A 17,273-nucleotide genomic window follows, 5' to 3' on the forward strand; every position below is an offset into this window, starting at 1 on the left:
CACTCAACTCACTGGATTTTAACAAGACTGTTAGCATGGCATAGCTACAACTTTAGTGTAGTTCATTACAGTTCACTTGTATTCCTCGTATGACTTGCATTGCTAACAGGAAAATGTGATACATCAAGTAATTTGTTTTGAATCACTTGCTTATATAATATAATGCAGGCTGCATTAACATTCAGGCAGCAGCTAGACATGAGCAGGAGCCTGAGCTGACACTAGATCTGCAAAAATATTTGCAATACACTCTATGTGCTATGTTCTTAATAAATAATTTGCCTTTTATAAAGTAAATGGCATTAATTACAATTATCACAACATAAGCCATGAATGTTTTGGCTGACAAAGATTTAATAATGGAATTACTGTCTTTTTCATTAACACTAGGTCATTCTGCATTTTACCATCTGAGTATCTAACTTGCCAATGTCTGTTCTCTCTGTTCTCATGATTGAGATTTCATTAGTGCAAGAAGAATTTGCTGTCCTTAGAGAAAAATCATGTTCTCCTCACATATGTTTTTCTGAGCTTTGAATGTTTTTCCATGCAGCCCTCTTATCAGAAAACCAACTTTTCCAAAGTCCTCCTGAGGTTAACAGAAAAGGTGGTGAGAATTCTAGTAAATCTCACATCATGCACTAACATGCTTCTTTAGCTTTTTTTTTTCTTAAAGCTAGAGGAATCTTTTGTCATCTCTCAACATTGTATTTCAGTGATCAGTGTTAGACTGCCTGATGGTTGTTTACCATTCTAGGGCCTCTGCTTTGGCTAATGAGGATGGATTAAATTAGCTTGGGTAGTTTTGATGGAGTTATTTTGATATGTATGTGTACAATTTCTACTATGTCAGAAAAACTACCTGTCAGCAAAAGGTGGGTTGATAAGATCTTCATCTGCTCCATCTAGATACAGAAGAGGTGATGCAATTGGGAAGCACTTGTGTAGAACAAAGGTGTGGTAAGCAATGGATCTGAGTTGATACATTCTAATGACTATTGTGCAGATCTCTGCAGAGCTGTTCTTGGCCTAGTTTATAATGCCAGCATAAAAAAAAAATCTGTGTAGTATAAAGAGTTACACATAGCTGATAAGAAATTTGTAATAATATGCTCTTTATTTATAAAGGTTTTGAAACATGTAAGAAAGAAACTTTTTAATTCTTTCAGTAAGGTTTTATCTTTATTTAGTGAGGAATATGATACGATTTTTTTAACATACACTTGCAATGGCAGCTCCCCAATACCTGAATTCTGTTGACTCTTGTGTGCCAAGCATAGTCACAACAGGGCTCAGTCACAACTGTGTGGCTTGATTAGGTTTAATATGGTAGATACTTAGGTACTATGTGACCTGTCCTAGTGGACACTTGCGCTCAGAAGTCAGCTGAGCACCTTGTTCAAGAATGCAGCAGTCATACTGCACATAGGAGACTAAGGCAGCCTGTATGCCACTCACACCCTCTGTGTCCTTCAGGTGCAAGGTGGCCCCTGATGGACAGCCCATGTCACTGGATGCACATACTCTCAAACCCATGCTATCAAGAGTGCTACCTGACCAAATCTGCCTTTCTGCAGCACATCAATATTACTTGTGGAAAGAAGCAAAGTGGTCATCCACAAGGAATCAGTGTGCAGCTGGAAGGCAGGATGATGCACTCCCCATGCAGTCCAGGGTACATGGGTACTTCTAAGGAAAAGAGAAGTGAGCCTGACCACTGGATTTCTGATTACCTGGGGTGGGAAGGAAACTCACTCCCTAGTGCACTTTTGGATGTTCCAGTTGATGTCTCCAAGACAACTCTACTATAGAAAGGAATCAAGGTAGACAAGCTGCAGTCCAGGGACTGGACCTTTGCCCTCTCTTAGCAGTTTGCACATAACCTTGGGACCTGGCAATCTCATCTTCCTTCTGGCTTGTTGATCATGAGCTTTTTGGAGATGTCAGTAGTAGCAGGATGGCATCAGGTGGTTGGCTGGGCTCCTGTGCCACCCATGGCCTGGGGATAGTGATGGCATGTGCCAGAATAGGTATCCTGATGGCATGGGCTGGAGGGTTTCAAATACCCTTTGGTGTCAGTCTCCTGCAAAAGTGAGTGTTTTTACCTTTCCCAGGCTCCCTGGCTACTGCCATAGTGGATAGAAAACTCATGTTTTGGTTTTTTTCCTTTTAGTCTCAGGAGAGAGCATTTAGCTCCAGGGTACCAAGGGGAGAGTGGACTTCAGAACCACTTTCCCTGACTCCTAGGACTAGCTCCACTGATCCCTTTATTTGGAGAGATTATTTGGCTTTAAACAATGCTATTACTATTCATAAAATGCATTGTACATGAGTAAATTTTTGTCCTATTTTATTACACTAAAAAGCCATATTTTGGCATGTCAGTGAGATGCCTGAAGCAAGAAAATGTATGGAAGAAGATAAACAATATATCAAATGCTGATATTGGTGGCAGCTTCACTTTCATTGTGTCTCTCAAATATACTGTCCTGGCACTGTGCTTTCATGCAGAAGAATAGGGATTAGGTTTGTCCTGCTGTGAGATGACTCATGTATGGGGAATGTGAATGTTTAGAAAGAGTGAGATTTCAAGAGTGTAGCACTGAAGAGAGGCTTGTGATAAGGATCAGCAATAAACCAATAGCTGAGCAGGGAAAAATATATTTAATAAAAGCAGTTTAAAGTTGAAATCTTAAGCAGTTAGGATTGGTTGTCTGCTAAAGCTGCTGTTCTTCATTCTTTTTTTTAAATGTTCTTTTAGAGATACAGTTTATTCTTTGATTTTAGGTATTATATTCATATTTATGTGTAGTTACATATTTTATGTGTATATATTTTTATAATATGCACTGTCTGAGTTTTTCCAATTTTACTACATGATTTTGATTAAGTACCATTTCAACACTTACATAATACTAGAATAGGGCTGGATATTTAAAGCTGAAGTAAGAGCAACTAGATGTCAAACTATTATTTCCTTTATCTAAAGTGTCAAAGATGTGAGCTAATATTTAGTAAAATGAAAGCATTTCCCAACTTTGATATTATTCATGCTTTCCCAGAGATGTTAGCATAACCCTGTAATTGGCACAAATTCTATCCAGCAATGAGCACTGTAAGAAATGCATTTTATGTTTGTTACTTGTTTTTAAGGCACAGTGGAAATTCATAGCGTATAACAAACTGTGCATTTGAGTGTGGCTGATTTTCTTTCTGTACAATTAATTCATACTGACAGGAAATGGAACATCAAGCCTAACATTTCTCAGTAGGAAGCTTTCTCTGAATGATTTCCATTGGGATATAAGTGCCTAATTTCCAAACAGCATATCATGTTAAACAGACACTTTCGGAAAATCTGCATTTGAACTCTCTCTTCCAGAGTAAGAAATAGTTCTGCTCAGCTCTTGTCTTCATTGTGAACAACCCAGGCATGACATCATGGTTCTGGTATACGAGCTCTAAAAAGTAAGAGTTACAAAGCAAAACCACAACTTGGCCTGTGTGTGTCTTTAGCTTGTCAGTTTGACTTGTCTAGAAGCGCTCATGCCACTTGGGGACTGTTTGGAAACCTACCTGAAACTTGTTTATGCCTCTCACTTCAGTTCCCACTGGCCAGTTAACCTCACCAAGGAGGCCCCTTCTCCCAGCCACTGCAGATCCCTTGATGTCACTGTTGGGTCACAAGTGCTGGGCCAGTAAGATCTGGTGTATAGTACTAAAGGAAGAGCATAGCAAAAAAACATCGTCACCTTCATCATAGGCAACGGCTGCATGGGAGGGAGCCTCCCAAGCCTTCTGGGCACTGTTGCTGCTTTCTTTCCTGGCCACTTTTCCCTCTTTACTGTCCTGTTTTTCTCCCTTTTCTTTTCAATTTTCCCTGTCGGGGTAATTTCATTGTTAGAGCCAACATATGCTATAAGTTATGGATGCTGCTAATGAAGCTCTGTGCCTTTAAATTTGTGCAGCAAGTACCATTTAGTTTTTTTGATTTATGGTGGGGCACAATTTGGGTAGGTAATGAATCAAAGGGGGATAGGGCCAGAAAAGCACATCATTTTTGCAGAGTGATATTTTGGGTTTTTTTTCCATTCAGTTTGACTAGAATTGAAAAGCAAAGAAAGCCAAATCCAAACCTTTGTGTTGCTCAGGCAACAAGATGTAGCAAAAAATGAAAACTGCAGCTTCATTTAAAGTAATGCAAAGGATGTGCTGTGGTTGCTTGTGAAAATCTGTGTCGTTGAAACCTAAGTGCATTAGAAAAACATTGTTTCGAATTGCTCAGGCAACAAGATGTAGCAAAAAATGAAAACTGCAGCTTCATTTAAAGTAATGCAAAGGATGTGCTGTGGTTGCTTGTGAAAATCTGTGTCGTTGAAACCTAAGTGCATTAGAAAAACATTGTTTCAGTCATACTCACTACAGAAGCAAGGAAGCCTGCAGTGGGAAGTTGTTTTGCATTTGTTTATATGCTTTGGAACACTGTTGCTATTTGAAGTTACTATAGGCTTTACAATGTATTTTGGCAGGCACTGAAGAAAGAAACGTTGTTAATAGTGTCTTGTCAATAATCAGTTCTGCTGGATATATCATACAGCTGTCTCAGAAATCTGACAGGCTTCATAAAATCAGCCTCAAGTTAATTAGTAATGTCAGTGTTTTTCAAAAGACTGTTCGTATTATTGCTGTACATCATCCAGAAATGCAAGTGGAGACCAGTAACCTGTGTATTCACCAGATGTGTCAAAGTATCATAGCCTTGGATCAAAAACTTTCTGAAATCTGAAAATATTTCTGTCCTTTTATCTCCTCTGTAGTCCTCTGTTCCCAGACTGTAATCCTGATTTATCATATGGACTTAGTTAATATTTGCTTAATCTATGTAACTGAAGAGAAAAACACATGTGGCAAAAGTTCCTTCATTAATGATTTATTTTGCTGTTCTACATTCTTGATTATGAAATGGCACATATGAATGCAAAGAATGTGCTAGATTCCACAGTCTTATCATGATAGTTGATTTTTTTCCCCACTAACTGCTGGAATTATTTAATAAAAAGGGAATTTGTTGGATGAAATGTTTGATTAAGAATATGAAGCAAGTACAAAAAACCTCCACAACATAGAAACCCCACCACTTACATATTCACATGTATGGCATTATTGCCCTTTATGGTGTAGTTAGGAAATAGGAAAGCGGTAAACCAGAAACCTACTAAGGTTCTTATTTCAGATGTCAGTTTTAAAATATTGAACATGCTTCCTTTTATCAGTAGCAAATAACATGAAATTGCTATTCTTGGGGTAGTGTTGAGTCTTAATGTTCTGACTCAAACTGGCCTAGCTGTGTTAGACACTACAGGCAAACAGTAAGAAACTTGTCCTACCTATCCTATATAGTAAGGACAACCAAATGCTGAGAGATGAAAGGGTGGCCAGATGATTGTCTTCACTTTACAGAATGGGAACCAAGCCAGAGATTGGTCAAGTCAGATATGACAGATCAAAGAGATGCCCTGCAACAGGAAGATAACCCCAAACCAGGTTTCCTGTATCCAAGTCCAGTGCATTCACTAGGTCAGCATTCTTCCAGTAATAAGAGCTGTAGGAGTAAAAGAGAAAGCATATTTAGGCATTAGTTGAAAAGACTGACAGAATTGTGAGTCATTAGGTCAAAAGAGGAAATTGGAAGCTGGAGGATAGGATTATGGAAAAGCTAAAAGCAAAGCTTTTAATCTATGAACTTTTTCTTTGTATATACTTGACGTATGATTACCAAAATAAGATGTTTATTTTAGGTTTATTCCCAGTAGGAGACTTCATAAAAATGCATGGATCTTATTTTCTTCAGTTTTATTTCATCAGCTGTTGGAAAGACTGTGTTGTCTCTCAGTTTTCAGAGATCAAAGTGTAGGCAGTGAAAAATAATCTAATCTGCCACTTTAGAATAATTTTCAGCAGTAGGCATTCCCAGTGCAAATCAGAGTACAAATCAGACGGTGATTCAGTGATCTCAAAAGAGGATTACTTTGGATTAGCTGTCCAGTGAAGCAGGCACTTTGTACAATGCATCAGACATCTCCAACATGAGCCAATTCATTGCATTCTGTTTTGTTTGTGGGAGGTGTTTGTGTGGTTTTTTTTAAAAAAGAATACTATCAAATGGATTCTCATGCACTAATTAACAGTATTTTGATAGCGTTTGTGTCTAGAAAACAGATTATGTGACATACTATCAAGCAACTGAAAATTAATGGCCAGACTTCTGGAAGAAGGAGGAGGCGTGGTAGGAAGCAGCCTAAGCTGCATTTTGGTCAACAGCAGGTGCATGTAGGTTTAAAAACTGGTTTGAAGGTTCTATCTTGAATATCCATTGCAGCTCAGAGCTTGATTCGTGAGACAAGAAGAAGAAAAATACCACAATTGTTCTTGAAGTTTCTTTTGAAATGGGCAAAAGTGTTGTTTCCCTTGGTGCCCACTGTCCTAGGTGAGACACCAGTTTCAGCAATGAACAAAGTAACATGAAAAGTGACAGGAAGACTTACACTTCTAAACTGCTGGGATGGAATGAGGTCAAGTTTGGCAAAGTGCATTACATCAGCTGGCGGAATCTTCCTTCAAAAGACAGCCCTTGTTGGCCATGTAAGATATATGTTCTACTCTGCCTGTTCAAAACAGCCACTGAAAGCCTCTTTATCCACTAGGGCTGTAACAAAGATGCTCAGGTATGTTTCTGCAAGAAGCAATATAAATACATATTGTCTTTCATGTGTATTTGTAATACAGCTCTGTATGCTCTCATTTATCTAGAACATGCTGCTACTGGAGCACACCAATGAGTTCGTGCCATAAAGCAAACATCAGAATTTATCGTTTTAATAAATAAATACTTCTTCAAAGACATGAAAATTCAGATTTGCAAGAATTGATAGGACTGTGCCCCAGGACCCAAACTCTTTTGGTTGCTTTAGGAGTGCTGCAAGCCCACCTATATTTAGAATGCATTGTTACTGAACAGGAATGGCAAACTTTAGAATAATAATAAATAAATAAGACTTAATGAGTTTTCCTCTTGAGAGGTCTTGCTAGTCTTGACAGATTGGCAATCTGTATATGTATCTATGACAGACAGAAACAACCCCAGATTCTTCTCAAATACATTTGCTTGTCTTAAAATTCCTCCAATACATGACAAGGTGATAAGCCATCTTAATCTTGGAAAGTGCAATCATTTGTTATAAAGTAAATAAATTTGCTTATAAAATCTTCCTTTCTCTGCATATCATTCCAAGATGTCTGGGAACCAGTATAACCCTAACCCTGACCTTAACCCTAACCAAGTACCAAGGCAAATGTTTCATTTGTACCTATGAACAGTTCCACTGAAGTCACATGTCTGAAGCTGTGCATGTGATTTCCCTATTCATGTGTTAATTCATTGTACAGAAAGCAAAAATTCAATCTGTATATACATGTGGATGTGTGCATATATATGCATACATATATGTATCTGTACAAAAGACAACAATGTGCATAACAAACTGTAACACCCCAGTCTGCTCAGTGGGTTGAGGAGAAGGTAATTTTGAATTACTCTGGGCAGTGTGTGGGAGAAAAAAAATCAGTTCTCAGGAGGTTCAAAAAGAAATAATTTTTACTTAGGAACTTCGGTTCATTTGTGTGGAATAAGACACTGGCAAAGGGAAAATCAGTGAACTTCACAGATTCAAACATTCAGTGCAAACTTGTAACTCAGCACACCCTGAGAGAATAAAGCCCTTAGCCAGCACTGATCACTGCACTTAGCGACTACTTAAGGGGATACTGCTCAGTGCAGCTTGTAACTTATTATGCTGCAAAGCAGAAGAGAGAAAAATACATGAGAAAGAGAGGCAGATAGGCACCACCCCTGGATCCAGCGAGGTCCCATCAGCTGCCAACCCAGGGTAGTGGGATGTGCACCTCACTATCCTTTTATCCATTCCCCTCACCCAGGGCCTGCCTCAGTGTGATGTCACACTTATACCTGCACTTTTGGTAGAGCAGGGTCAGTTAGCATGACACCTTCCATTCCCCTCACCCAGGGCCTGTCCCAGTGTGAGCTCACACTTGTATCTGTGCTTTAGGCAGAGCCAGGAGCTTTGACATCATCTCGGGGCTTGCAGCAAGGCCACGTGGTCTACCACCAGCATTTCAGGGTCACGTCAGATCCATGTGGTCGCTGAGGCCATTGCAGTGCAGACCAGACCTGCAGTGCTAAGGCTCAAGGGGCTGGGAGGGAGTAGCTGCTGTCCCACCTACACAGAGCTCAACCTGTTCTCCCCACCGGTTTCATTTCAGGGTCAGATCCATGTGGTCGCTGAGGCCATTGCAGTGCAGACCTGCAGTTACCTGCTAAGGCTCAAGGGGCTGGGAGGGAGCAGCTGCTGTCCCCCCTACCCAGAGTTCAACCTGTTCTCCCCACCGGTTTCACAACTGGTTGTTTTGAGACAGACAACTTTTCCTCCAGTCCCTGACACAACCTACTAGCAATGAGATGAATTTTTATCCATGTGGTCGCTGAGGCCATTGCAGTGCAGACCTGCAGTTACCTGCTAAGGCTCAAGGGGCTGGGAGGGAGCAGCTGCTGTCCCCCCTACCCAGAGTTCAACCTGTTCTCCCCACCGGTTTCACAACTGGTTGTTTTGAGACAGACAACTTTTCCTCCAGTCCCTGACACAACCTACTAGCAATGAGATGAATTTTTGAGCATTACCCAGATATTTTTGATTCCAGTCTCTCCTAGGTTCCGTAGATATGTGTATGAAAAGGTACAGATAGGTCACTGGAATGAGAAAGCAATTCATTCAAATCCATTGTAGTCAGGTGGGGATTGGTCTCTTCTCGCAGGCAACCAGCAGTAGGACAGGAGGGCACAGACTCAAGGTCTGCCAGGGGAGATTTAGGTTGGATATTAGGAAGAGATTTTTTTACGGGGAGAGTCGTCAGGCATTGGAATGTGCCGCCCGGGCTGGTAGATTCACTGTCCCTGGAGGTTTTCAAGACGAGACTGGATGTGGCACTTAGTGCCATGGTCTAGTAACAATGGTAGGGTTGGACTTGATTATCTTTGAGGTCTCTTCCAACCTGCTTGAGTCTATGATTCTATGATTCTATATGATGAATGGCAAACCTGTGCTGAATACAGATAAATGCCTAATAAGGAGACAGCCATAATATGCCTATTTGTGTGACCTCTGATTTTTTTTTCAAATGTAACTGGGCTATAGGTGACAGACAAGTGAATATTATGTGCATGTAAAGAAACAAGACAGTCCGTGGCTTTGCTTTTGACTTGGAGAAAAAAAAGGATCTTTTGGTGTCATGTATTTTTGATCTTGTGGAAGATTTTTTTAACATATTCCCCAGAAGAAGATGTATAATGATACTATGTGAAAGGGCAGAAAGACATATTGTCTTATAATTTGTTGCTAGCTGCACTAACACTATCCTTAAATCTTCTACTGACGTGAATGGTATTCAGAAATCAGCAGTAAATTATACAAGCTATGGCTATCTCTGTCCTCCTTTTTCCCCAGGGTATTAACTTCCTTGTTATATTTTCACCTTGGAAGTGGCAAAAGAATTTAGGGTGATAGCCGCTCAGCAATCAGTGCTACATATTGAAATCGGATCTGAACGTAAGTATGTTTGCTGCTCCAAGCTTCCTCCCATGACTGAAAAGGCAACCAGCTTATACGATGCTGTGGTAAGAAACTGTACCTGTAAGAGCAAGTAAATCATCAAAACCCAGGTTAGTTTCTCTTTCCCGAGCTCCTGGATGTGTTTGGGCTTAATGTTATGTAATGAAGCAGTCATAAATGCCAATACATGGGAATTTTCTGACCTCACAGCTCTAGAGCTAGTTTTCAGTTCACCTTCTATATGCTGTTGTATCCCAAGTATGTGCTGCTCTGTTCAAACAGGACCGCTCTACGCTGTTTCCCCCAGCTCTGTCATTAGGGCAGGAAAAGAAAAATGCAGCTACTGAAATGTACCACCAGAGAGAGCTTTCGTCTTGCTGACATTATTAGGGACACTGTTCACAGCTGTACTGAAGCTTTCAGCTCACAATGGAAGGTTTTCTAAGTGTTGAATTATTCTTCAGTAGGTATCAAAAACAGAGTAAGAATTGAAATTCACAGCACTGATAGGAAATATACTCTATGTATGTACACATGAGTACAAGTCATTTTAGTTGCACACTTGATCCTGTGACAGTGATCAGGATGTCTGGTAGAACTGATGTCAGCTCAGGGAAAGCCAGTACAAACTGAATGTCTTGTATCTCCAAAGGTCCTGGTCTGACACTGATGCCTCTGATTTTGGCTTGGTGTCCAGGAATGGTCAAGAGAGCACATGGGGCACCTTGGGAAGGGTGGAACTGGCCTCAGAGTTGAGCCGGCTGAGTGGGAATCTGCACTGTACATCTCTCCTTTGCCATGGAATCATAGAATCATAAAACCATTTAGGTGAGAAAAGACCTCCAAGATCATCAAGTGCAACCTTTGACTAATTAATCTCAGGCATGGTCTTGCTCTGGGGAATATTGCTTTTAGTTTCCATCACTGACAAGTTACACAATTGCAAAATAATTTCTCAAATATATGTGATCACATCTACATTAAGATTTGAAATACTCATTTTGATCAGTCTGAATGTGGAAAACAACAGCTTCCATTAAATGACCACAACTTCACAGAAACTTTTGGTTTGCTCTGCATTTATCTGTGTGGTAGAGCATGGAATGTATTTTATCTCATCTCATATTATTTGTGGCAAAGACACCAATGTTGGCTCAGGAACAACATCAGGTGGGTCAAAGCTCTGAAATTATTTTTGGGAAGTGTCATGACATGGTTGTAAGCTCTTACTGCAAAGTGTATTTGCAATTTGGAAGGTGAATGGTATCATCATCTCATGAGCCTCCTGAGACCTATGTGGAAATGGATGGAAACCTTCATTGAGGCAATGATGTCCTTTGTTCTCATAGGAAGATGATTGTTATTCAGTTCTTTTACTTAACTGGCTCCTACCGGTCCTTCCCACACTGAAACTTAGGGACTGCTGGGGAACAGACATGTTCAGCTCTATAAAGAAACACTTCTCACTGCGGGTAGAATAATTGCAGCTGCCTCTGCACTTTCCAGTCCTAGGAATGCCTGACCAAGGAATTTCTCAGTGTCTTTTAAGTACACCTCATTGCAATGTCTCGGTGTACTCATTATATTTCTTTTTTGGTGGAAAGAGATCCAACAGCATATTAAATATCCACCAAGGCAACACAAGTGAGCCAAACACGTGACCAAACTCCACACAATCCAATTGTATGTACACAATGGCATGCAAGAAGCCTCAACAAAAAAGACAGTACCACAGATCATGTGGTTTATTCTGGCATGTTACATCAAGCCAACTTAATTATAGGTTCTTTAAAGCTATGTTCCATGTTTTTCTTTTGTGTGTATGTCACTAAACAAATAGCAACACTGACCACCAGCAACTTTTGTGAAGTCCTACAAAAACAAAGCTATTAATTTTGGTTTGGGATTCAAATAAACAAGGCTTCAAACTTCAGTAGTTCCTCTTAGGAATGGGCGACTATGCTCAAGTGTCCTAATACAGATGTATTAGGCAGTGCTGAGTTAATGGTTGGACTCAATGAACTTAAACATCTTTTCCAACCTAAATGATTCTACAGTTGTACAATTACAAAATTTTAAACTGACTGCCTAGCTATGTCTGTGGATGTAGGTTGGCACTTTTGCAGTCACTCTACAACCTATTCCCACACATGAAGTGTAAGGTGTGATACTGGAGCAGGGTATTGGCCGGGGCATGGGCCCTGGCAGGGCATGGTCCCAGGTTCAGCCATGCCATGCTGCCCTTTGAAGCAGCATTGACTCATCCATGTGTCAGACCACACTGTGAATCAGCTCAGGGAATTGATTTGGTTGAAAAACAAGCCAGACAAACACAGTGCCATAGGCAGCTGTGCCTGCCCACCTGCAAAAGCAGAGGATACTGCCTGAGGAAGGAGATGTGAAGAAACCTGGGAAGGCACAAAGCACACCGATCTGCAGGTTACAACGTGCCTCAGTACGAATGGCATTACAGCTCTTTCTCCTTCACCTAGAGTAAGCAGGGTGTGAGATGGCAGCATGCACCTCCTCAGCCTGCCTCAGGCTCTGGGCAGGCACAAAGCATTGGCTGATCAGATGCACCAATGCTCCAACTTGTCCCTGTTGCCTGCCTGACCTTCCTCCGCCCTGCCAAGGCTGCAGGTGGTTTTCTGCCTCCTTAAGGAGCAGCTCCCAGAAGGATCTGGAAAAGGCCAGGCCTGGCTTGGTTGTTGGAGTGGGGAGACAGGGCACTCTGGCACTGAATGAGGGCAGATGGGGCAATGGGGATGCCTTCCCTTGGCTCAGCCGTGCCGTGCCAGCATGAGGTGGCTCACTTCACAAGCTGCTGCACCCCGGGGACTCTTGGTTTTTCAAAAGAGTGGGTATTGGTGAAACTGAATCACTGTTGACTGAATGAAGTCTTTTTCACCCAGGTGAAAAAGCATCCTCTGTTTGAAAACAACAGGGACTCCACTGTCCAGGATGTCTTTTCAATTATGCTGTCATCGCCCAGTGTGCCTGATCTGTCTTGATAGATGTCAACACTTCTTTTCCCTGCAAAGGACTCCTCCATCCTTTCCAACTGTACCTTTGCAGAGTTTATAAAGGGAAAGTGACACACCAGACTAGCTGCTCTGCACTCTGCTTTCATAAATCCAGGCTGAGTTTATATTGGATTTTTGAAGTAGGGACTGAAATACTACTCTTCTTCTTCAATCTGTGTTTTAGCCCAGGGCTTCAGTAGTGCTTTCAGTGTGTTTCTTAGCACAAGATGTACCACAAGGTTAAAACTGAGCAGCAGTTCAGAGTAGAAGTGGCATACAGCCTTGTGATGTAAAAGAGCTGACTCATAATGAAAGGAAAATAATAGGAATATTTACAGCTAATTTCATGCAGCAGTTGTGGTAGAGGGAGAGGATGGTTATCATCTCATTCAAGCTACAGAGCAATACAAGCAGATTTACCACTCTAAGGCAGAGAAAAAGCCATCCTATTACAGGTGACCAGGCACCACACTTGCTTACCCATAACTTGTCCAACAAGACTGCTTTAAATCATGGGCAATGAAAGTAGTTGCCACTGGGTCTCAGCTAATTTTGAATTTGCCAGAGCAAGGCCTGTACTGCACAAAACACCTTCTGTTTCTATTTTGGGCTCTACATTTTCTGCAGTCCATTTCAGAGACTTTTGGAAGGATTAATCCTCCCAAAAGGCTGAGAAGCAGTGACCAGTGGCACCAGTGCATTGCACACAGCTGTAAATGCTCTCAGACATAAGCTGATGGAGCGTGTGCCTGCACATGGGAGAGCAACAGTGAGTGTAAGAGCTACTCAGTGGCCTGCAATCTGTTCATGCTGCTAATTTCTGAGCTACCATTTAGTCCCTGTTTGCTGGGTGAGCCTCAGCCTTGGCTTGGGAATGAGCACTCTCTCCGAGCACCATGAGTTCACCTCTCCAACAAGTGTAAGCAAAGGCATTAACATGACGTGTTTCTGGATAGAGCTGATCTCATGTCTGCATATGATGCAAGAAAGGAATATCTTTAGGTTTTCCTGATTTAGTTCAAAATTTTGAAAAGTCTTAAAACCAGCAATAAGGCGCTGTAGAAAACACAGCATGTGGAGATCAGTTTGCAAAAGGAAGTGTTCTGGTTTGCTACGCTAGAGTTAGTTAGCAGTGCAGTGTGGTTTGTCCCTTTGTGGTTAGTCATGATGAGACAGTCTTTGCTCAGATCATCACATATGATTTTTTCCTATGCTTTCTTCTCCTCCCCCTCATTCCCACAATAGATGGAACTCACTGAACAAGGAACCAGAGATAGTATGTTTTAACCTTACTCAGAGTTACCGGTCTGTCTGCTCCTGTACTGAGCATGGACTACTCGGAGGCCTGGAATGCACCAGCAGGTTCTTTCACTGTGACCAGTTTCCAACCCTGTTTTGGGGTAATTCCCATCTATGGTTCCCCCTCAGCCTGAATCTAGTACTCACCACGCTTGGCTGCTCAGTGGAAGGGTTTTGTCAGTGTGAGCCTCTCAGGGAAGCCAGACCCACTGGCTGGGTTCTCAGAAGAGCTGGCAACAAGGGCTCTCACTCTTACAGAGTGGTGTCAGCTGGTGATCTGCAGGTGCTTCAGGGATGGAAGTACAATGACCTGACACTAGGTTTGGGAAGGATTTACCAGAGCATCAAGAAGCAGCTGTTTGTCCCTGCCCATCTCCAGCACCATGAGGTCCTTGCAGACTCTTCAGCTTTGCAGGGCAACGGCTTACCTCAGCTGGTCTCTGACTCACTTTCTTTCTACATAAGCCAGGTTGATTTCCACTTTACTTAACACCATGAATTGTGGTGGCTGTTGTTTCTGTTGTGGGACAGCTAGAAATGGGATAGGAACAGACATCCCTCATCGTCCCCCTTGGTGACCGAAGACTTGTGTGAGCAGAAGGTCCCTTTGCCTTGCCAGACCCAGCACTGAGCTGGCAGCAGGCAGAGCTGATCCACATGGCCAGTTAAACTCCACAGCACACCTGGCTTGGGTTGAAGCAGGATTCGGTTTGGATGGAGTCCTGAGCAAATGGGTCTAGTGAAAGGTGTCCCTGCCCGTGGCAGGTGAGTTGGAACTAGATGACCCTTCCAACCCAAACCATTCTGTGATTCCATGATGCTGAACCTGGTGTCTCACTGTTACTGCTGGAACTATTTTAAAGCACTTTGGCTAAACAGAACAGTGAATATACTTGTGATTGAGATTCACAAACATACAGGTGTTTTGTTTACACATAAATGCTAATTATTACTGAGTATAGATTATTTGCTTTTAGAAGTATGTTTGCCATCTGGCTTTTCCTGTGAGGAAAACCTCACCTGCTAAACAATGTCCAGTGTAAGAAAATTAGTACAAAACCAGAGCTAGCAAAGAGATTACATTAACCGTGATGCAGGACCGAACACTAAAATGTTGAAATTAAACATTAGACACTTAATTTTGTCCAATGCAGTTAATTAAGAGATTTGTTGTGGTTGAATAGGATGGTGCAGAAATAAGGGAATGGATGAAAGCATCTGGCTACTAGTTCTATTTTTCTGGCACTGAATTCCTGCATTACTGGCAGCAAAAGCAGGTCTGCTTTTCCCGTTGGATCAACGTCTTTCTTTGACTCATACATCAAAACTGGAATCCTTCTTTAAGTGCTATATTATTTTAACGAGTACAAAAACAAGCACAAGCCAATGACCTTGGCCAATTGTTACACTGAAAGAAAACAATGGCAATTGTTCCTGAGCAACAGGGAGAGCTTGTCTCTGTGACTGAGCTGAAGGCCGCCTGCCAGCTCTGCTGTGGGCCATTCTTGCCCAGCAGAAAAACACACCCTTGGTACAGGCTGTTGTTCTTCACCCCCAGCCCCCTCCCTGGCGAGCCTAAGGGCAGGCAGTGGGTGCTGAGACAGCACAGGGACAAGACCACTGTCAGCCCTGCTAGGCTGGGCAGAGAGGATGGAGTGAACCAGTCCCATGCCTGCTGCTCACAAAGCCATCTCTTGGGGTCCAGATGGAGCTATCTCAAAGCACACAATTACAGCTTAATTTGGGAGGGGGGAGCCCAGAAAAGCCCAACTTCCTCCCACTCATCTTCATCTCACTCATCACTGGGTGAAGTGTTAGTAGAGTCAACTACAGAGGTAGCTGGTGTCAACAGAGGCTCTTTGAAGGCCAGCCTATGCCTCATGGGCATGTATGCTAACTGCTTCTCTCAAGGGTACGATATTGTTAGGTACTGTAGTGAGAAATCTTTTTTTTTTTTTTAAAAAAAAAACTTAGCAAAAGAAAAATTGTCAATGCCTTTTCCTTTGCTTTCCTTTGCCTGTCAATATAAAGCAGCAGCACCATAATGCCTTTAAAAATTAACCTTGTTTCCTTCTCAAGTTGATTATGCAGAGAAAAAGACAATTTTTGAGAATCAACCAATTTGGATGGAACTAGTATAACAGAATGTTTCTAAGTACATACAGAAATAGAAAATAAATGCCCCTTTGCTGCTGGGAGAAAAAATAAACAGGATTTCAGGCTAATGGAGATCAGTTTGACCTGCCTGCTTGTTAGTGGTGTAGGTGAGAGCATCTTTCCCATGACTGGATTTTTTCTTTTTTCTTTTCTCCCCTCCCCTCACTTTATCACAGTCTAATCCAACTCTATAAAAGAATCATAACAAGGTAATGTATTACAAATTTATTGAGTTTTGTCAAAGTAATTATTCAGCATTGAAAATTTTACACATATAAAACCACTTCAACTTCTATGCATTAAAACCAAAGTATGGATTCTTTTTTTAATTTAAAGGAAGTGCTGTGCTTTTGTTTTTAAACATCTCGTGAACCAAATTCTTCAAGTTAGAAAGCTGATAAAAATAAGTGACACACCACTAGAGTTTTTTTCTTTAACATGTGAAATTCATCTCTTTGGGAAACAATATTTTTTAAAACTGCATCATGAAAGATACAGACCTGAAAAAGGATAAACAATCATACACAAGGCATAAATGTTACACAGAGTAATTCAGACATTTTATAAAGAGATCTGGAAAAGTACCTAAAATAGTGATATTTATTTAGTATAAAATGTCAATAATAAAATATTGCTCATAATAAATAAGAAAACATGAGTTTCATTAATACTGTTCTTCCTTTAAAGCTCTCTTGGATGTAACATGATCAGACCTGATCAAAACTCAAATTTTCACTTTCCCCTTTATATGAAGGAGGCAGGTTTACAGGCTTCAGGTCATTCTTTGCTAGAAACAATTTTATTATAAACAAAACATAGAATTTATTTCAAGGCTTATACATAGTTATGGGAAAAAAATAATCCCCAAATGTGAATAAACCATATTACAGTAGATTTTAATACCTAAAATATTTGCCCTTTTTGTTAAAAACAAAATGGAATAAGACTTCTCATCAATTATGAATGCAAAGAGAAAGCTGCCCAAGTTTCCTCAAAAGCTTCTAAGTATCTGTGCAGCTGTACTTAAGAGTTATTAAAGCTGTTAGGGAAAGTTAGCTATGCAGGGGGATAGAAGTTGTATCCCTTTATATGGGGGCACTGGATTTCATTC

General features: G+C 41.1%; 1 protein-coding gene across 1 annotated transcript in view; it reads right to left on the reverse strand.

The window, feature by feature from the left end:
- Positions 1-16,226: 16,226 nt before the first annotated feature.
- The window catches only part of LOC103809271 (chromosome unknown open reading frame, human C21orf91), an 18,628-nt gene continuing 17,581 nt past the window's right edge, over positions 16,227-17,273 (reverse strand). The window contains exon 5 of the mRNA XM_009082098.1: positions 16,227-16,350. Within this exon, the coding sequence (XP_009080346.1) occupies positions 16,227-16,350 (124 nt within the window). The remainder of the gene's footprint in view (positions 16,351-17,273) is intronic.

The sequence above is a fragment of the Acanthisitta chloris genome, unplaced genomic scaffold, assembly GCF_000695815.1.
Source record: "Acanthisitta chloris isolate BGI_N310 unplaced genomic scaffold, ASM69581v1 scaffold19129, whole genome shotgun sequence".
Taxonomy (NCBI): Eukaryota; Metazoa; Chordata; class Aves; order Passeriformes; family Acanthisittidae; genus Acanthisitta; species Acanthisitta chloris.